Source organism: Nicotiana sylvestris, chromosome 10 (assembly GCF_000393655.2).
Source record: "Nicotiana sylvestris chromosome 10, ASM39365v2, whole genome shotgun sequence".
NCBI lineage: Eukaryota > Viridiplantae > Streptophyta > Magnoliopsida > Solanales > Solanaceae > Nicotiana > Nicotiana sylvestris.
This window is the reverse complement of record NC_091066.1, coordinates 166,329,191-166,351,620: the sequence shown is the minus strand read 5'-3', so window position 1 is coordinate 166,351,620 and position 22,430 is coordinate 166,329,191. Positions and strand designations below refer to the sequence as shown.

Below are 22,430 nucleotides of genomic sequence, written 5' to 3'. Positions count from 1 at the left end.
ATTGATGTAAGCCGTAGAAGAGCCTTAAAAGGCGCTGAAGGGTTGCAGAATCAATCAAAAGTCACCACGTGTCAAATGCATTAAATGGAAGTGACATGCGAAGCGTCAATTCTGGAGAAGGTATAATGATATGTAGAATGGCGGCAAAAAATCCCGCTTTAATGAGATCCACTTTCCAAATATTCAATTGATGAATAAATGGTAAGTGGAGGGAACTATATATTGGGAAAAATCAAGTTAACATTTGGAATTAATTATGTGTTGATATGTCAAGACACATGGATCAATGAAAGAATGACAGCTAGCAAAGAGTATTCAAAAATACACGAGCCTTAATAGGCACGGGCAAAGATTCGAGAAAACAAAAAGGAGCGGTTACTCGGATCTCTTGGTAATTTGAATAGACATCGGGGGAATGAACCTAGATAGCAAAAAGTACAGATACATATTATCTGTAATTAATGAGCATCAACGATGGAAAACGTTATAGAATCTTCACGAAACAGTTACGATTGCCAATTATAACGTTACATTAATGTCATTAATTGCTCATAATGGCTCTATTATGAGAGGAAAGAAACATAGTACTTAGAAATAGCTATAAAAGGAGAAGAATAACATTTGTAACGGACACATGATATTATTGGAATACACTAATTTACTTTGCTTTGCTTACTTTGCTACCTTTCGATTTAATTCTTCCTTTTCATTACTTAGTCATTTCCTTATTTGATTATCAGTAACCTGAGTTCTTCTAAAATTAAGCTTTGACCGAAATTCTTATTTTCTGGTTAAACAATTAGCATGGTTAAACACAAAATTATCCTTAAAATCTCTTAAAGCTAAAGAATATGGATATCATTTGTGTAAACAACTAATTTTCTTAAAGATTATGCAATGCATTTTAATTTTTAATAAATCATACCAAACAGTAGATAAGAAAAAGTCTCTACAATACTAATTCATGCATTACTAATACACATTATTCAATACTATTCTTATACACCCTACCAAACAATCCCTAAGTCTGCCCCTGCTTAACGTGGGTTCGCTATGGCGAAAAGAATCTACTCTCCCCCATCTGTTCAAATTTCAGAAAAATCAACAAACTTTAGGGGTCTATGTATAATTTACTAAACTTCAGTGACCAATTAGTATTCTTTCCCTTATTTCCAAATTACTCCCTTCGCTCCCCTCTCTCTATAACTCTATCAACATCATCAATCATCAAATCTCAATCGGATCTTTCACGACCCGAATAATTTCAACTCTCGTTCGAACAAAAACCTAACCCTAATTCATTAATATTCCAATTGAAAAATCATTCCTTTCACCATCCGCCATGGCCAGCGATTCCAATGAACCTTCATGTCGCAAGCACCGTCGATCTTCTCCCTCTGATGAAGACGGCACAGAAGAACCAATCAAACGCCGTAAGCACCGCCACCACCGTCACCACCGCCACCACCGCCACCACAGCAAAAAACACGAAGAGAAATCCGATTCGAAACCCGATAAGGTAACGGGTAAACCGAATGATGAAATAGAGGAAGTACCTCAACAAGTTGGCACTGTTATTGGCGTTTCTACTTTAGGGCTCGATTATGATATGGAGGAAGGTGAAATTATTGAGGACGATGTGGCTGCTGCTGCTGCAGTTGGTGATGGTGATGAATTGGACATGGTCTGTTCAGATTTCATTCAGCTCTTATTTCTCTTATATATTTCGTGTTTAGCTTTTTTTCTTCCAGGGCCTGTTTGATTGCTGTTATGATTGACAGTGCAATTTATTTTAGTTTCAAAAAAATTACTAAAATTGTTTTCGGTTTGGTTTAAGTTATATACACCGACAATGCAGTTAATTTTTACAGCACCAATTTAACTTCACATGTACATGTTATAACAGATTACTTATCAATTATTGTACACTACCAATTACTGTTATATTAAATAGAGTTACCTGCAATTGTTTTAAGTTTTAAGTTATTTGATTGCTTAAAATTTTTAAGCTGTCACAATCAGCCACTTGAAAGGTAGCTGCAGGTAACTCTCTTTAATACTAGCATTGATTTGTAACCTATAATAAATGGTAAGTAACCTGCTATAACAGGTTACATTGATGGTGTTAAGAAATCATCACACTGTCGTGTATATAACTTACATCCTTTTTCTTGTAAGTAGGGAAGAACTAATGTTTTTAAATGCACTATTTCTATTTGAACTATAAGCAACCAAAAAGAAAGAGGTCCCGTGCTTGGATTTTTACGATTTTCAGAGTCAAAGATGTGCTAAATTTAATATTTGTTTCAACTGTTTGATTAATAAGTATGTTGCACAAATAGACATGAGAATTATGTATTCCATACAGAGCTTTGAACTTCACCATTACTTTGTTGGGGGCAAAGTTACTCTATGCATTTCCTGATGACCGAGGGCTTTCTTTTTATTAGTAAGAAACTTTCTAGTGATTGTTAAAAGTTTATTCTTTTTTTTTTTTAATGGTAAAATGTTGTAAACCGTATTTTATCATTTAATTCTGCCCACATTTCTTGTTTAGGAATTGCATGAAGCTCAACGACAGGGACCTGCAGTGGAAAAAGTTGACCGGAATTCCACTGCTTCAGGACGGCATGATGAGCAAAGGAAAAGTAAAAAGGCTGATAATTCTAGAGAAAGAAAGTCTAGTGACAAGCATTTTGTGAATGGTAGTTGCATAGATGAATTTCATAAATTGGACTCTAAACCACAAAAGGAAGATATTTATGCTGGTGAAGAAGGTAGAAAACAAAAGAGCTACGATGATGATGAGAGCCATTTACAGGATGAAAGAAAATCTTTGACTCCTGAAAGTTCTGGAAAGAGGCATAGATCTGTTGGGGTATCATCTTCTCATGATGAGCACCTTGAAGACAGACATGTTACGAAGTTATCCAAGTCACCTGATAGGTTTAGAGGAAGATCGCGATCCAAAAGCGTATTGGAGGAGTCTTTCCTCGTACCGAAGTCCCGCGAGAAAGATGATGCATATGAGAAGGAAAGCAGATATAGAAGTAACTTCGATGATGAAAAAAATGGACGCAACAAGGACTATCGACATGGGAGCCGAGAGTCTTCAAGGGATGTGGAGAAGGAGCATAATTCTAGTTGCAACAGACACTCTAGGGACAGGTATTATAGCAGGGATAGTGTAGACAGGTATCGGGAGAGTAGCATCGAGAATGAAAGGGATAGATTGAGAGAGAAAGACAGGGAGCGCGAGTTGGCTAGAGAAAGGGACAGAGAAAGGGGAAGGGAAAGAGATAAGGAGATGGAGAAGGAAAGGGAGAGGGAGAGGGACAGAGAGAGGGAAAGAGAGAAAGCTCGAGATAGGGAAAGGGAGAGGGATAGAGAACGGGAATATGAGAGGGGAAGGGAAAGGGAGAGGGAGAGGGAGAGGGAGAGGGAGAGAGATAGAGATAGAGATAGAGATAATTTCAGAGAGAGGGAGGAGAGAGAAAGGAGGAACAGGGATAGGGAAAGCAGAGGACGAAGTAGGGAGGCAGATAGAGATAAATATAGTGATAAGTCTAGCAGGCACCGGAGATATGATGACCTTGATGATGGTTTTGCCTATAATAGACGTAATAGACATAATGAGATTGACAATCAGAGAGAAAGGAGGAGCGATCACGCAAAAAATGAAAATGCAAAGCAAAAAGCTGTAGAGGCAGACAGTGAGAAATCAAAAAGGTATTGTTAATTTTTAACTAGGTACTTTTGGTATTCAGAAACTCATCAGCGGAGTTGATTTCCTTAATGCATGGTTTTTATTTTTCTCATTTTTGCTGTATTGCAGAGATGAAGTTGAACAGGAGGACTATCAGGAAAAAATTGCTTTCCAGCTTGCTGAACAGGAAGACGAAGAAGAACTTGAAAGAATTAAGGAGGAGAGCAGAAGGCGCAGGCAAGCTATTCTTGATAAATATAAGAATCAGCAGTCCCAGAAGGAGCCAATTACTCAATCTGGGGACGTAGGTATAACTTCTTCGAGTTAAGATCTCCTCGTATATTTGTGACCATTCTCAAAAAAAAAAAAAGAAGCATCTCCTGATATTGTGTTCTATTATGTTTTACTGTATTTCATGTTTCAACCTTGGCCTGATCTAGAGCTCTACGGAACAACTAAGGTCTTTGGTTGATTCCTTTTTTTTGACTTTGTTTTTACCTTCAGGTTTACTGTCTGTTATGCATGCATATGAGCTTTGAATGTCTAATTTTGCTAATTAATTGCCCTTTTTGCTGAGTTTAAGTGCCAAGTTACTGCTTCTTTAATGAGTTTAATTTTGGATTTGAACTCTTAATATGCATGTTATGGAACTTAGGATGTTTAGTTGGATTCTGTCGCAACTCATGTTTTATGAAGCTTCGCATTGCACCTCAGGCCATCCTGATCTATATGCTGAGATTTTATATGTTGACTCTCTGCAAGTTTCTCTTTGCTGGATTGAATTTCTGGTCTTAATTATGTTTTCTTATTTGTTGACATTAGCTGAGCTTCTTATGGATCAGTCTACTCAGAAGCCTGCAGCTGGAGATAATGCCATAACAGTGTCATTTGATGGTCAAACCAATGGTACAGATGTCCATGTTGATGAGCCAGCGTTTTCTGTTGGGAAATCACCTCTACAAGCTGGTCATATTGCTGACGAGCAGGCTTCTGGAGCTGGTGGATTGGGACAGGGTACACCAAAGGTGTGTTCACAAGAAATTGAGATTTAAATTGGGTTTTCCTTTTTTGTGGTACTCATTCTCCTTATTTCTCTTTCAACACTATTTTGTCGGAGCTCTTAAGTCATGTTGCTTTTGTGTTAGGGTTTTGCTTTAGAATTAGTCGACGAAGTATTTTGCCTTCTGGTTTTGCTTTTTGCTCCTTTAGTCCATTTCTTAAATGCTGGCTTTATCTGATAATTGACTTCCGCTTACTATACTTTGCAGAGTGAGAGGTCAGCAGACATGTTTTGTGACGATATATTTGGAGAATCACCTGCTGGCATCAGGAAAATGGTCAGTCTGTCTTTGAAACATTTTGTTTTAGAAACATGTCTGATTTTGGGTTGCTCATTCTTGGATCTTTAGCTTGTGTTGACTTTTAATGTCTAGAGATTCTAGGCACTAGAAGTATTCATACTGTTGTGAAATCCAAAGTAGCACTTGTTATCTTGGCCATCTCACTGATTTCTTGTGCCTCTTGATTGTATTCATGGGATTATGTGCTGGTATTGTTCTCTCTTTGTCTGTTAGGATATATTGTTGGGGTTCTCTATTAGAGGAATGGTGTTTAGTTTTTCGAATTCGAACAAACGGTGAGGTGTGAGCATCCCTTTCTTTCCTGCTGACCCCAAAGTGACAAAATGGGGAACCATTTTGGAAATGATGACTACGAAATAGCTTTCACTTTATTATGTTTCTAGCTGAGACTTGAGAGTTGCTCCTTCTGTCCATACTGTGGGGGAGTGTATGTGTTTATTTTAGCTGTGGAAGACTTTGTAATACATTCAGTTTAAAGTGTGATGTCTAATAATAGTCTATTGTTTGTACTCTGGATTCTATAAGTTTCTCTACTTGCTCCATGCTGCCCAAACAATTACAGAACTGCGGCCAACAAGAGAGTGGAAAAGAGGATTGTTTTCTTTCTTTGTTACTCGTACTGAAACTGTGGGAAACTTGTGTACTGTGCTTATGTGAAGTCCTTTCCTTGTCTATGTAAGAAGTACATGGATTTCATGTTTCTCTGGTTTTGTCTGTCGTCTTTCAGGGCAAAGGAGATGGCGTGGCAGTTCAGCGCAGTGGCCTTCATGATAACTGGGATGATCCGGAAGGGTATTATAGTAAGTATCTCATCTCACTTGTTACCTGGATCCTTGATATTTTAGCTTTTACTTCAGAGCATGCTGGCGCTACTACATTGATACGTGCCACCATATTCCTTGATATTTGATCATGATAGTCTCCTTCTACATGTTAATTGTTATTTGAAGATGCTTGATAAATTTTGAGTAACGTCTGATCAATTCTCTGTTTACTTCTGTTGATTAATCATAATACTGCGTTTATTCAGGTCCACAGACACAAAGTACTTACGGAAAAAATGTCCTCTCCTGTTTTATATTTCAAGTTGAGATTTTTTTTTCTAGTTGATATTATGCCTCCCATCATCCGCGGAGTTCCCTATTTTCTATGTGACTTAGTATTCTGATAGTCATGGCATGAAGGGACAGAATTTAAGTTTGTAGATGGATGTAGATAATATGGGAATTTTGTCACTGTGCTTTAATTTCTTCACTTTTTTGTTTAAGGATGGTGACCAAACTAAATGGTCTCCTCTTTATTGGGACTAAGAACCATGCAACACTGACCAAAATAAGATGTTATTAGGGTCTAAGGGGATTGGGTTTCAACCAACAATTTCTCGGAAGTATATTTTAAAAAATTAATTAAAATATCATAATTGGGAAAAGAATGTGTAAAGAATAGAGTAGATAGTACGAGAGTATTTATACTTTAAATTAATTTTAAAAATAATAAAATAAATAATTTTACACAAAAATAGTAATGATAAATTTAAACAATGAAAGAATTCTGTGCAAATAGATTAAAGTATAGTTTGAGGCGATAAAAATATTTTGAGTTTGAGTTGATCCAGATAATGTCTTCGACATAATCTTTTGGGGCTTATACTTGTGTATTCGAGAAATAGGTGATTGAAACCCGATCCACTTAGATTCTAATAACATCTTATTTTGATATTTTTCTTGGTGGCTGAAAACTGTTGTCTTAGTTGATGTCTCATGTCTTCTTGTTTGCTTGCAGGTTATCGGTTCGGAGAAATTCTTGATGACCGTTATGAGATTGTTGCTGCTCATGGTAAAGGAGTCTTTTCTACTGTTGTTCGTGCTAAAGATCTCAAGGCTAGGCCTGGTGACCCTGAGGAAGTAGCAATAAAAATGATACGCAATAATGAAACAATGTAAGCTTTTTTATTTCCCCATTTCGTGCTATCCTTGCTTGTTCTGGTGGCCTAATCGTGCTGTTTTCGTCCTTGTTAGGTATAAAGCTGGTATGGAAGAGTTGATCATTTTGAAGAAGCTAGTTGGTGCAGATCCTGAAGACAAGCGCCATTGTGTTCGTTTTATTTCTACCTTCAAGTACCGGAATCATCTCTGTTTAGTTTTTGAGTCTCTACATATGAATCTCCGTGAGGTTCTGAAGAAGTTTGGGCGTAACATTGGACTCCATCTCACTGCTGTTAGGGCGTTTTCGAAGCAACTCTTCATTGCTTTGAAGCATCTAAAAAATTGTGGCGTGCTTCACTGTGACATTAAACCCGACAACATGTTGGTAAGTGGGATGGTTTGAGTATTCTTCATCTCACATCTGCTGAGAGTAGCTTTATTTACCTTGCTTCCCTTTATCTGTATATATATTTTGACTTTTCTGTATTTACTTGTTTAGGTAAATGAATCAAAAAAAGTGTTGAAGCTTTGTGACTTTGGTAATGCTATGTTTGCTGGCAAAAACGAAATTACTCCATACCTCGTGAGCCGTTTTTATCGTGCCCCAGAGATCAGTAAGCATCAATTCTCATGATTTGCTTTTCTTTTGGGACTTCCCTTTCACTTTGTTTTTTGTTCAAAGCTCGAACGTGATCCTATGTAGTTCTGTGAATTGTGGTTTTGTTTGATTAAGTTCTGTATTATGTTTTGTTGCAGTTCTTGGCTTGTCGTACGATCATCCAATGGATATATGGTCAGTTGGATGCTGTTTGTTTGAGCTTTATGCTGGGAAAGTCTTATTTCCAGGCGCAACTAATAATGACATGCTTCGTCTTCATATGGAATTGAAAGGTCCATTTCCGAAGAAGATGCTTAGAAAGGTTTGTCTTAGACATTCTCTATATTACCCTAATCTAGTTAGAAATTTTTATGATTTGAAGTTATAAGCCTGGTTATTAGTTGCTGTGGACAATTCTGCTAAGGTGATTGCATTAGGTGCTGCTTTTTTTTTAGTTTTTGCACCTTTCTGAATAATTGACATGATATAGTCAATAGAGAAACATTAATTCTCTTTGTTCTTCGTTTATTTCAGGGTGCATTTACAGATCAACATTTTGACCAAGATCTCAATTTTCTTGCCACCGAAGAGGATCCTGTTACAAAGAAGGTTATTTCTTGTAGGCTTTGGCCTGTCTTGTCATTCCTCGATAAACTAACCATTGATAGTCATTAATGATAACTTGCTGTATATTAATTTGGTTGCAATTGTATGCTTCACAGGCTATAAGGAAGCTGATTGTCAACATCAAGCCAAAAGATATCAGTTCAATAATTTCAGGTTCTCCGGGTGAAGACCCGAAGATGTTAGCTCAGTTTAAGGATCTTATGGAGAGAATCTTCGTATTAGACCCAGACAAGAGAATAACTGTTTCCCAGGCATTGAGCCACCCATTCATCACGGGCAAGTGAATGAAAACGATGATTTTCTGCTAGCGACATACGGTTGCACTAGATGCTACTGCATTATGATCATATGATCTTAAGTTTATATTCAGTTCTCTAATCAATGGGCCTTATCTGTTTTTATCTACTATCTTGAGTTAAGTGCATTGGAGCTTGGCATGGTTGAAGTTGCAGAGAAGATTGTTGACCGTGGATGATCTATATCTTGGCAGTTCATTCTTTCAGTGGAATGTTTTCTTTTCTATCGTAAGATAACTTGCCAAAGGCGTTTTTCCCTTCTGTACTAATTCTTGATGGTGACATTATAAAGATCTTCATAGATTTTTTAAAAGTTATCATGTCTCAAGTTGTACTTTGGGCTCGAGTCCTGAGAGCGGAGAGTAACGTGCGCCAAATTAGATATTGACAGAAGCATGGTTATTCATATGTCTCTGTAAATAAACCTTTTAAATATCTGTTTACCCTGAATTGTTGATGGCGGTCTATCTTTTCTCTTTTTGTCCCTTTCTGTACTTTTAGTTTTCTTGACCTCTTGTCTTCCAATCTGATTTAACTGTTTATTTTGTGGAACTTTACATAGTTTTCAGGCCTTCATCTTAATTGAATATCTTGTCTCTTCATTTTACATACTGTTCAGAATCCTTGGGTCCTGGAAAGTCTAATTTACTTTTTCCTTCAGGATATCTACCAGGGCTTTGAGGCAAGATTCAGTGATTTAGATGCTTAAAAGGCACCCTGGCGAAGGTACCTTGGTTTGTTTGTTAGGAATTACTGTGACACGCTTAAAATGTTATGGCTGTTCTCAATTCCTCTAACATCAGCCATAATTTTTGTTTCTCCTTTGTGTTACTTTTTAATTTTCTTTTGACAAGTTCTGTTTCCTGAACTTTGATTTGGTCTTTCCTGAAAAACTGCATGCCTGAGGGTGGCTTGTTAATGAGCCTCCTTAGGCTAGAATAGTGATTCTATCAAGAGCTAGAGTATTTCTTCTATTTGGAGTCATTGTTGTTTCTTCTATTTTTCATTTCTTTGTACAAAAACACTTTCTAATGAAGTTGCATTGCATCTGATTCATGGTATGGTCATCCTGGAGCATTGTATGACTGGAGATGATCAGATGCAGCCTTGAAGTGAGAGTTGTTTCAGTGAGTTGTCAATTTTAATTTCTTGCTGTTTGCTCGTTAAGAATAATATATTCTAGACCTCATTGAGATGTGTGGTATTGATATGGCTTTTTGTCTTGCTAGGGTGTGGTTGCATGCATCTGCAATTCTAGTAAGTATCCTTGAATTTTATTACATCTCTGGTGTAATATTTGGGTATCTTTTGAAAACCTGATACTTTTTTTCTTCAATGTTTTGCATTCGAAGTTTGCTAGTCATCAATGGAAATGATGACCTACATGGAGCACTCTGATTCAAATTCTTTATTGGTTTTGCTAATAAAATTGGCCATTTTGGATGAAATCTATCTCAAATTTCAATTGTCCCTTTTCCAAACACTTTAATTCCCGAGCCAGATTTTTTGTTATGAAAACAGACATCTGTCTAGCTTGCATTGGAATTTGATATTGTTGTAGCTTACAGTGTAATTCTTAGTGTCATGTTTGGTTATGCGAATGTATTTACACACTTATTTTTATTTTAAAATAAGAGTTAATTATCAAAATGGTACACAAATATTTTTCTTATGAACACATAAATAAGTTTTAATGTATGACTAGTATATGTATACAAGAACTATTAGATATTATTTATTCAAAATAAATATTCATTTTTATAACAATATATTAAAATAATTATAATTTGTAACTTATATCTTAAATAATAATCGATATCTTCCAAACTAATAGTACTTTAACTTGAATGAATTAATAAAATTTGAATAGCGGGTTTATACGTTTTACCAACTTATGTGAATATAATAATGAAATTCATGATATGATGTAGTTTTCAAATTCAAAATTATATAGATATGAGTTTAGAAAGTATTTTTCTATAATAAACATATATAGTAATTGATGGAAAACAAAACTAGTAATTAGATGAAATATGAAGATTATCTTTACACGTCTAGTTGGAAGATATATAAAAAATTTAGTTTAGACCTTTTGATAAAGCATAATATTTATTAATAAAAAGTTAAAAGAATAATAAATAATAATTAGTAAGTAATAAATAAATCTCCCAAAAGTGAAAAATCTTGTTTGACTAGTCTTAAAGTTAGTTTAATTTAGGGGTGGGCATAAAATCCGAAAAATCGAATTCCAAACCGGACCGAATTAATTCGGTATTTCGGTTTCGGTTTTTTCGGTATTTCGGTCTACTTCGGTATTTCGGTACGGTCCTCGGTATTAAAATTTTAAAATTTCGATATACCGAATTTTTTAAGTTATTTTTTTACTGCCCAGCCCCAGCGCCCAAGCCCAAACATTTTTTGATTTAATTCCTAGCCCAACTGCCCAAGCCCAAACATTTCGTTCTTCAACATTTTCATCTTCGCCGACATTCGAAGATGAAGTTTAACATTGCAAATCCAACAACTGGTTGCCAGAAGAAGCTTGCAGAGAATGTTGCTAATGTTCTCATCTGATTGAGCTCCGACAGTTTTAACTCCATGTCGTGTTCGCCTTTTAACTCATTTCAATTTTATAATTAAAAAATTAAAAAAGATATAAATTAAAGTAGGAATTTTGCGGACAAATAATCCAATCCGGGTAGATATAAGGAAATGCCAGAATCTGATACTTTGGTCATAAGTTTATTTAGCGATTATTAAACCGAAACCGTACCGAAACCATACCGAACCAAAATAAAAAATACCGAACCGTATCGAAATAATTTGGTACGGTATTTGGTATACACAATTGATAAATCGAATACCGAACCGAAATTGTTAAATACCGAACCGAAATACCGAATGCCCACCCCTAGTTTAATTTATGTCACCAAATGCATAATTATATCACGTTTCGAACTCAAACATGATCCCAATGTGTAAAAGGTAAAGGCATATTCCACGCGGCTATGTTTTATAGGAAGTTAAACTTAAAAAAGAAAAAGAAATAAGTGGCATGGAGTTAGCAGCTACATTCACATTTTTTGAGATAGAAATGTGAGGGGGAAAGAAATGGAAGAGAAAGAGTCGTCCTTTTTTAGTCTTTTTGAAAGAGAAGTGATAATAATTTAAAATATCATATACCACCATTCTCCCCTTGAGAATTAGAGAGTGTAATTACTCTCTCAATGACTTTGTTCGACAAACATGCAAAATGTGTAATTACACCGTATTACACCCAAATCCAATTGCAAGATGACTTTCCAAGCCCTAGGTGATCTTTTTTCCATCTGTAGAAGCTTTGGTGGACAGAGTTGCCCCCGACCTTGCTAGTGGAAGGTAGGATTTATTCGGTGGAATAGCAGAACTACGCACAAGCTGGGCTAGTTACCACCGTCATAAAAAAGTAGGGAGAAGTGTTATCACTGTTTATTTTGTTGGATGTCCTGTAAACTAACTTCTGTAGCAAGTTACCCTTCATATTTTTGGTAGGTAGCTCGTTCATCTTTCTCCATTGGAAGTAACGACACCTCAAACAAGTGTAAATGATGAAAAACATGTCTACCCACACGTGGAGAAAATAGAGCGAGCGAGGGAGTGGAGAAGAGGGTTGGTGCACGTGTTTTAGGTGGCCATAAGGATATGACCGCGGAAAATATTTGATTTCTCGATAAGATTAAGAATCTTCTCCGGTATGCATTGCATTTTTCTTCAATCTACAACAAGGACCATTTGACAAGCTTCCCATGTTCTTTTCCACCTTCTTCAAGTAACAATTGACAAGCTTTACATGTTGTTCTTTATCCATCTTTCAAACCAATGTCTTGCTCCCTGGCCAAGCCTTTTCGGCTCTCTCTATCCATTTTGGTAACGATTTGACTTGATTATTCACAATGTTGTCAAAGGCCCTGAAGCGAGGCTCAAAACATGTTGAGCGCTTCGCCCCTCTTTGTGGGCGCTTTAGTGTCGCATCAAGGCTCTAAGGCATACTTTTCCTTGCCAATGAGTGTAATCCTGAAAATGCGACATTAAATAATTGATATTTCGCTTTATCGTAAAAAAAAATCAATTTCTTTGTCCATATATTTGTTTTTAATGCTTATAATTATTAGTCTTGGACTACATATCCATATTAATACTTTTTCTCCAACTGCACCTTTTTTCATTAAAACCCACGCTTTAGTTGCGCTTTGCGCTTAAAGCCCCAACGGACCTTAGAGCTTTTTTGCGCTCTTCGCCTTTGATTACACTGATTATTCATGAAAAGCTCTAACTCGTGCAATTTTTTATTTATTGGATCTATCCATCTCTCTCGAAAATGAGACGAATATGTGATGCATAGCCAAGAGTCTTAACCTCTCAACGTTGACTACTATTCGACCAATCTTTGTCTCTCATGCTAGAAAATTCAGCATTCACGTTCAATATCATTGTCTTTAACCTATCAGCGGTTGACTACTATTTGACTAGCAATCTCTGTGTCTCATGCTAGCAAATTCAGCGTCCAAGTTCAGTATCATATTTTTAAGTTTATGGTATATTCACTTTGTCACTGGCGATCGCTCTCGTTATTTGTCAATATTGCATGTTGTGGGTTTCTATTTTTGTAGTTTTATTATTGCAAAGAAATTTTGCAATTCGAAGCATTCTATCTTTTCTAATCATTTTCCTATGTTTCTCGCCAAGTTGCTCTAACATGTCATTTAGGTGTCGTACCCATGTCGACACGACGCTGGTATGGGTGTGCGTATGGATCTGTGTCGGATCTGGTCAAACAATTTTGGGTACTTTGACCACGAATGGAAAAATTCGAGATGAAATACAATTTGATTCTCTAAATCACAACCAAAACTTGGTTAGATTTGAAGAATTATCTAGGAAATCGATCTTTTACTTATCTACAACTTGAAAATAAAAAAGAAATTCACACTTTACAAGCTATACATAAGTACTGCACAAAATTTCTCATAATTTAGAGATATTTTTATATTTTTGAATTATTTGTAGCCGGATCCCCGCACCCATATCCTTACTAGGATCCTTATCCCCAAATCTAAAATTTACATTTAGAAGGATCGGACATCTAGATTTGCACCTGTGTCAGACACTCGCACCCGTGTTCGAGCAATTTATGTTTCTCGTAACTACAAATTCTTTTATTTATTTTTTATTAGGTGTTTTATGTTTGTCGTTGGATCTAGTGCGGTGTTGGAGTATTTGTTGTGCGGGACAAGAGGCATTAAATTGTTTATTTGGGTTAAGACTAAAATATAAGGTGTCTTTCAAATTGTTTTGAATATTAAAAAATTGTGAACAAATATAATTATCCCTCATTTGTTGTGTAAGGGTTTCCAATGGAGTTTATAATGCCCTAGCCACTCTCCCCATAGTCTTAAGTTTCGGGTTGGATGCTTCGTATCCTAGTGGTTCTCTAAGGTTTCCTAGAAGAGTTTATAATATCCAGAGTTTATAAGGTTTCCCACTCATTACTTAAAGGTTTTGGGTTGCATACTCAGATTGGTATCAACCTGTTTCCCCAATTTTGTTTCTATGCTATCCATTTGCCATGGGCTTCGCTCGTTTTCTCAATTCATCTCATTGTGCCAGTATTTTGCTGTAAGATTACAATGTAGTTTGTTGAGCATGCTCACTCTTGAGTTTATCGAGTCTACTCTCTCGTTAACTTTTAGTGCATTCTCGCATGCTCTCTACCACGTCCATTCTATAGTCTCCTAAAAATATAGATCAAAACAAAAAGAAAACAAAAAGTGAAACATATTTAAATATTCACGTTTGAACTTTAGAATTGGATAACACATACGTAAGGGTCTTAAGGTATGCTTGTCCCTTATTGGTTGTGTAAGTCTTACCAAAGATGTCTACAATGTCTTGGGTAATTCCACCTGTTGCCCTTGGTCTTGGGTTTGGATGCTCATTTTCTTTCACTAGGTTTGAAAACTAAACTTTGGTATGTCTGTTGTCACAACTGCAATTTTGTAATATTCATTCGCTTTTGGCTTCTCTTTTAGTTTTACCTTATTGAGCCATTAGCTTTGCTGCAACCCATCTTAATTCTTTGTTTACCCAATGTTGGGACTCTATGTTGTCTGCGTCCCACATGTATAGTACCGAGCGTATGAAGAGGAGGAGTTGTTAAGTATCCCACATAGCAATGAGTTGTCTCTTTATATGGTCTCAGATAATTTTCACGGTAGCCGTTATCTTTTTGGGTTGAGTTAGGTCTAAGGCACATTTTCTTTACACGTTATTAGAACCAAACTTTGGTAAGTTTGGTTTTACAACCACAATTTTCTACTATCCGTTTGTTTTGGGCTTCTCTCTTGTTCTCAGTCTAGCCGATTGAGCCACTATCTTTGCTCTAAGCTCATTCTGTTGAGCATACTGTTTCCCCCAACTTCAAGCCCGTTCTTTAGTCTGCTGTTTCTTCCTCTTAGCTACATTTTTCAGTCTTCTAAAAAGGGTGCAAACAGGAAAAAAAGAAAAAAGAAAAAAAAGAGATCGTTAGAAATCCATGTGTAAACGATAAACCCCCGGTGTTGAAGGATATGCTTTCCTTATTGGTTGTGTGAGGGTTTCCAAAAGTTGTTTATAATGTTTTGGCCACTCCACCCGTAGGTTTAAGATTTTGGTTTTAATGTGCAAATTCCTTAACAAAAATAATGCAATTAAATATTTTATGGCATCCCTATGATGTTACTTCTTCAATGGCGAGTCACTTGAACTTGATTTGACTATTGAACCAATGATCCTTGATCAACTCCCCAGTTTGAATTTTTAAGAGAATGCTCTACTTTTCTACTCAAAGTATGGGTTGTGGAATGTTCTAGGAAAAAATTTAATGAGCTTTCTAACACCTAGATTTCATGATCAAAGAAAGGCACTAATGTAGAAACTTTAAATAAATATGTAATGCAAAAAAAAAGTTTTTTTTAATGCAACGACATACCCAGTGTAATTCTACAAGTGGAGTTAAGGAGGGTAGAAAGTACGCAACCTTACCCCTACTTGTGTAGGTAGAGAGATTGTTTTCAGTAAGACCATCGGCTCAAAGCAAGCATGCATTATCACAACAGTATAAAGAAAAGATATGCAGTAGTGAAAAAGTCAAAAGACACAATAATGACGACATGATAATAGTAAAATCGAAACTCAACATCGTCAGATAATAACAGAAATCTAACAATATGTAAATATGAGAATAACACTACCACTACTGGGGTGAAAGGAAAGAGGCTAGACTCCCTACTGCCCTTCTACCCTGATTCTTGACCTCCACTCACCTATCAAGGGTCATGTCCTCGGTAAGCTGAAGATGCGTCATGTCTTGCCTAATCACCTTTCCCGGTACTTTTTCGTCCTACCTTTGCCTCTCTCCAGGCCCACTACAGTCAATCTCACATCTCCTCGCTGGGGCACCCAGACATCTCCCCTTCACATGTCCCAATCATCTCAACCTCGCTTCCCGCATCTTGTCCACCACGGAAGCGACACCTATCTTGCCCCGAATAACTTTATTTCTAACCATATCCCTTTTAGTATGTGCACACATCCATCTTAGCATCGTCGTCTCTGCCTCTTTCATCTTCTGGACATGCGAGTTCTTGATAGGCCAACAATCTGCCCCATACAACATAGTCGGTTTAACTCCCACTCCGTAGAACTTACATTTAAGTCTCGGTGGAACGTTCTTATCATACAAGACACCAGATGTTAGCCTCCATTTAATCCACCACGCACCAATTCGATGTGTTACATCCTTGTCGATCTCCCCGTTACCTTGTATTATTGATCCAAGGCACTTGAAATTTCTTCTCTTGGACTGATTTGTGAATTCAACCTCACTTCCATGCCAACCTTCTGAATCACGTCGCTGAACTTGCACTCCAAATATTCTATTTTATTCCTACTCAACCTGAAGCCTTTAGACTCTAGAGTCAGCCTCCAAACCTCCAGGCTAGCTCTTGTGTTTACTCTAGCTCTAGTGTTTACTCTATTTCACATCTCGTTAATCGGTATTATGTCATTTGCAAACAACATGTACCATGGAACCTTCCTTTGAAATTAAAATGTCAATCGAGTTCAAAAACTGTTCTGGTTCATTTAGATGTGCATATATAGTTTTAAGTGGCTAATTTTGTCTTATTAAGTTTCTATTTCTTATTCCTAATCAGTAAAAAGCTTATTTTATAACGTCTTTTAAGAATAATAAAACATTTTAAAAACTAAATTTGTTGTCATGATGTCCCCAAAGAGAGCCCATGAACGATCAGACATATGCCTTAGCACTTTGGTGCTTACATTGGAGTGCTGCCTAAAAGTGAAGTGCTCAACTTAGGTTTCAACTATATTTAGGGTCAAGTATGCCTCAAGCAAGCCTTCAATGATAAGTTGCTCTTGCATGTGCTCAACTGCTCATTCACCTCCCTTCCTAAATAATGAAACTATTTTAAAGCATAGTTAGATCTCAATTTTCATCGGATATGTGTGCGCATTGTTAATCGTGTCAATCACCCTTTGAGGAAAAAGGAAAAAAAGTGACATTTGCATTGGTTGGATGTCACTGATTGGTCTACATTGCTTAGTTGTTGTATTGAAGGTAAAATAAAAGAGATTTACGTTCTCTGGCTAGTTATTTGAGGAACCAAAAGATTGATGTGGTTGTGAAGGTGTACATTGTCCTCTCTAAGTGGAAGAAAAAAAAAATCCTTCCTCTTTGATTTTACACCCTTTTACTCCATACAAGAGTAAAGACCTGTCGCTCGTAGTGTTTGCTTTATACACATTAAGCAAATTAAGCTTGGAAATTACTAGTATGCTGATTGTTGTGTTGGGGTTTGGTATCTAGAGTGTACTCTTTACACCGTAACACCTAGTATCCTTTTTGTCAGTTTTCATTCAGAAAACACAAGAAGCTGGCCCGTAGGTTTGAGGTAGCATCCATAAAACATAAAATTGGGGATATTGTGGTAATTCAGTTATTTTCATCGAAGTTATAACACAAGTTTTGGCATTTTCGATTTTAAAAAAAAGTGTGCCCCATTTAGGTGGACCATTAACTCCAAATGCATAACTTGACTTGATTTTAGCCAACTTTTTTGAGCTTACTTTAGATGCCAGGAGGAATCACTTAAAATGACTCGCTTGGAACACTCCCTTGGTTGAATGACCCCCATTTTAGTGGGTTGCTTCTCTCATTATCATCTTTGACGAACCACTAACATACCTGTTTCTCTGTCTTAGCTGAGCTACTCGAATTGGTTTGTTGAACTGCTAGCATTCCCTTTATGGCCTCTCAATCTCTGTTTGTTTTCCTTCTACTTTTTCTTATCTGTCTCTAGCTTGGTTAGGAGTTGAAATTTGAGTACTTTGTTTCTGGTGAATTTTCAATTGGTTTTATGTTTCTTTGTTGTTCTTCAAAATTCTTTTCATCATTTTAAAAATAAATTCAGAATCCATTGAAACCTGTGGATGTAGTGTCCATTAAATCCAGATTTTAATCCGTAAGTTCCATTTCTTTGGACTCAACCAATGTGGATTTAATATAGCATTCCTAATATATATTAAAATCAAACTTAAAAATGTGTGATAGTTGACATTACAAATCACTTTTATTGTATTTGGAAGACCAGCCTCTAGAGCGAGGGTTGGTGGTGTTTTGAGTTTTATTTCTGTGTGTGTGTGTGGGGGGGGGGGGGTGAAGAGAGGAACATTTAACACGTTAATATTGTCAATGATGATCTGAACTAATAAGCTAAGAAACTGAAATCTTTTCAGAAAAGGCTCAGAAATATGTCGTGAAATGTACTAGAGTTTGGGCCTTCATTGAAATCCATTTAATTGTTGCCCTGCTGAATGTGCACAAGGATGCATAGGCCGAAAACATATAGGCAAGCCCTTATGGTCCTTTTTTTTAATAGAGATGAAGCCCTTATGGTGTTTCAATTCATGGATTAGGGCTCAGATGCATGTTTGAATTGCTGCCTTGTGTTTTGAAGGGAAGAATTTGCTGATTCTCTCATCTTTTTTTTTTTTTTTTTTTGTTGTTGTTGTGAAGTAAAGTGTTTCTTTCAAGTATTTTGGGATTTTTATTATTTTGCTTTGCTCTATCCGCTTTTGTTGTTTAATATTCGTCAGCACCATTCGCTGTACCAATCAGTCTTAGGAAACTTTTGATCGCTTGTCTTCTGTGTGTTTTCATCTTGTTGTATGTGCGCTAATTAGTCCAGCTAGGATCTATATTTTGTTTCTTAATCACTCTGATAATTTTGTACTAGTGTCTTGTTGGCTAGAGCATTCATTCTTGTCAGTAATACACATTTCATTTCGTTTGTGTTGTCGGGTTATGGCGGTTTAGTATTGGGATGATCGTCTCGTTGTGGAACTTGTTAACCGACGTTGTAGATTGTCGAATGATTGCATTGTGACTTGATTCCTTGCACAAACCGTGGATTCAGTTCATATGCTAGTTATGGTCCTTATGAATAATAATGCTTCATGATTTAGCTATCTTAAGTTCCTTTGGAGTTGGAGAAAGTAGTCTGTATTGGTTTGCTTGAACTGGTGCTCCAGTTGCATGCTGCTCTAATGCTGAAGTATTCCTGCGTTTACCTTCGGAGTGTTGGCTCTAACGTTTGCCGGGCCTTTGTCGTGCAATTATCAGTTAAGCAAGCTTTATCTTTAGGGCTGTGACTCTGTCTACTTCGATTCTTCTAGTGACTTATGTTGATGTTCGCACTTAATATATATCAGTTAAACAGATTTATTCACAAAAACGTTTTCATGTATCCCTTTCTCTGATAATGTGAGTTCACGTTTCTCTTAGTTGGAAATTGCAGAATCTCATTGGACATTCAGATTAAAAGAATTAAATCCTACATCAATACAAAGGGGGTTACATTAATTATTTTCGCATATTTGTACCTCTAGTAGGAGATCGATAACATATACATCGTGTACTTATCTTTTTGTTTTGCAATTCTTGGATTATTACATTATAATTTTGAAATTTTAACATATAGGAAAGATATAGCAGAAGAAGATGCACAAGAAATAACATTTGCTATGCCAATGACGCCAATGATATTGAATGAATGGTATCGAATAACTCAATCCATTTTTAACGCACTTAGACTTGCATCAATTTTGACACTTAAAAATATATATTGCTCTATTGGCAAGGCTTGGCATTTGCCAATATATCGAGAAGATGAGGTGAGGTATCAGTAGCATCAATAGCAAAGAGGTTGGATATTAGTTATTCGAGTGGAATTATTAAACTGAACTTAGTCAGTCATGAATTGTAACGCACTGTCATGAGTTGCAAACCAATACCTGTCCAACTCTGGCTAGGAACACATAAATATATAATGGTGGCTGCAACGTCAAATGTAGTCAAGATTTGAAGGCTATGGATTAGAAATTTTAGTTTTTTCAAAATTGGGTTTTATATTAATACTTTATATATTTTTAACAGATTTCTTGTGACTAATACATTATTGCCGAACCCGTAACTGTAGCTCCATCCGTGGCTGCGACTAACTGGTATATCTCAAGATATTCTATCAACGATGAAAAGTATAATTAAGAGATATTAGGAAGCTAAATATCATTATAGAGAAAGCATTGTAGGCTTCAATTTCTTTGAATGAGGGGAACTCCACTGGCTGCCTCTTCTTTTTTCTTCCCTCTTCTTTTTTCTTCCCTTTTTAATTCCTCTTACTGATCCACGAAGAGTAGTTTGGAGAATCTTTAAACTTGCCCTCTGGAATTTATTATTCCTCTCATGAAAAAGCTTTTTATTATTTCTCTCATGAAAAAGCTTTTTTTGTAATATTAATCTAGGATTACCTAATTGATATTCCATGAATGTCTGAACCTTCTGTGGTAACCTTTGGTTTAATTTCATATTTTTAGGTACAATTCTTAGTCAACTTGCTCAACGGTCCCACAATGGACTACTTGGTTAATGTTGAGAGTTACAGGATGTTTAATTATTAGACTTATAAGAAGGTAAGAAGTTTCCAGGAAATGTAGTATTCCAAACTAATAAAAGATCTTCTGTATATCATCATGTTTGGTAACATGTTCACGTCCAAATAGGACTCAAATCCCTTAGTATTGCTAGTTGTTTGCGCACTCATACATAATCTTTGAGACTTTGTATTCAAGTGTTTGACATAATGGTTAATGGAGTAGATTAAGAACGGAGCGGATTCAGGATTTGAAGTTTTATAGGCTTTGAATCTGCCATCAAACTTATAATTCGTTTTAGTTACTAGATTCAAACTTAAATATTTATACATATTTAATGAATTTTCTAAGACAAATAGAGAGTTTAAGCAAAATTTATTGAGTTCATTCGAACGCATAACGAATATTGTGGCTTCGTGCATGGCTAAGAACCATGAGGTCTCAGATTTAAATTTCAAGTGGAGGAGAAATGGTAGATAGAATCGTGTTTGAACGATTAATCATGTCTTCGGTATGTTAGAGAACAATCTCCCCAGCAAAAAGTCCAATGATAATGAAAAAGAATTCTTTTATGGAAGTATCAAGAAGATATGAAATTTTTTAGAAAAGCAAAAGAGCCTGAAGTTTATGCAAGGACCAGAAGTTGGAATTCTAAGATCAATGAAAGGGTAAGGTCAAGAATCTATAAATGCAATAACGTAAAGAGAATGTTATTCATTAGAATTTTGCTCAACCAAAATCAAATTAAATTTAAGAAGTTTTGACAAAACTTTCTGGTTTGATTTTTGGATCCAAAGCATTTCTTATGCTTTTAGAAGTCAAATAAAGAATTGTGAAAAATTGTACTCTTCACGTTATTTGTTTTGGAATATACCTGAATTTTTTTTTGAAACGCTTGTACACTTATAATATATACAAAAGATTTAGTATCTTATATATACGGACATTATAACAAGTTTTTACAGCATTTAGAGGAATTTTACTTGCCATAGCAGGTTAGTTTCTTCATTTTTCATGTTATAAATTTTACATATAATAATGGATTACTTGTAACTATTTTTTAAGTGGTGTGATAGTGTTAAAAAATTTAAACACTATTAGTGTACAGTTAAAAATACTTTAAAAGATTTAAGAAGAAATGATATTGTATAGCCACTGTAAAAATAATAGCAGAAAATGTATAAATTTATATATTTTTGTATATATATACATTTTGTATGTTGTATACAAAAATTATACAAGTTTTATATACTTTTTTGGCTACCATATGCAAATAGTTTTTGGTGCGGGCTAAATGTGATAATACCCCAAGATTTAATCCGTTGAACCTTGCACCTAGACGAAATTAGATAAAAATAAATTGAGCAATAATACCATTACTCTATTTTGTATTTTTTTTGGTGGGGGTGGGGGAGGGGGGGGGGTTGATTGGTTGACGTTAAGAGGTCTAAATTTCTAATACTTGACTGCCCTTTTAGTCTGATTGACCGTTTGTCCTTACAGAGACCAAAAACTAATAGTAATAAGGAAAAAACAGTAATCTTGGGTTTGTACATTTAGATATTTGCATGGTTAGGTCCTTCATTATGATATATTGGTGAGAAATTAAAGAAGAAGAAAATGTATAAATATAAATAATTACATTTTGAATAGAAGAAAATAATCACGTTAAAGAAGGAAGAGTTTTAATTTATTTTATTTTGATGGGACGTATGCAATTTGGATTGCTCTGAATCTTTTAGTTTTTATATTTTGGTTGTTTCAATCATGAATAGAAAGGACCGGCAAAAAATGAACCTTAAAAGAGGGGTGTTCAAACCAAACCAAAAATGAATATTTTTTTTTTAATTCTATGTTTGTCAATTTTTTTTCCATATTTATTAAATA

General features: G+C 35.7%; 1 protein-coding gene across 11 annotated transcripts; it reads left to right on the top strand.

Moving 5' to 3' along the window:
* The first annotated feature begins 1,209 nt into the window (after positions 1 to 1,209).
* LOC104221271 (uncharacterized) lies at positions 1,210 to 20,776 on the top strand. Of its 11 annotated transcripts, XR_011402849.1 has the most exons (18): positions 1,210 to 1,684; positions 2,558 to 3,729; positions 3,836 to 4,014; positions 4,529 to 4,731; positions 4,975 to 5,043; positions 5,795 to 5,867; positions 6,850 to 7,006; positions 7,086 to 7,377; positions 7,492 to 7,606; positions 7,749 to 7,912; positions 8,125 to 8,199; positions 8,313 to 8,493; positions 8,638 to 8,741; positions 9,175 to 9,640; positions 9,743 to 9,770; positions 19,592 to 19,666; positions 19,752 to 20,114; positions 20,487 to 20,776. XR_011402849.1 is itself a non-coding variant. In XM_009772297.2 (13 exons), exons 1-13 carry the CDS (start codon positions 1,343 to 1,345, stop codon positions 8,748 to 8,750), a joined length of 3,135 nt encoding a protein of 1,044 aa, XP_009770599.1. In that variant the 5' UTR covers positions 1,210 to 1,342; the 3' UTR covers positions 8,751 to 8,978. The 11 variants fall into 11 exon arrangements, 2 of the variants coding, with proteins under 2 accessions (XP_009770599.1, XP_009770600.1); XR_011402851.1 differs by lacking the exons at positions 19,592 to 19,666; positions 19,752 to 20,114 and having other exon boundaries at positions 9,175 to 9,239; positions 9,589 to 9,640; XR_011402848.1 differs by lacking the exon at positions 19,752 to 20,114.
* The last annotated feature ends 1,654 nt before the right edge of the window (positions 20,777 to 22,430 follow it).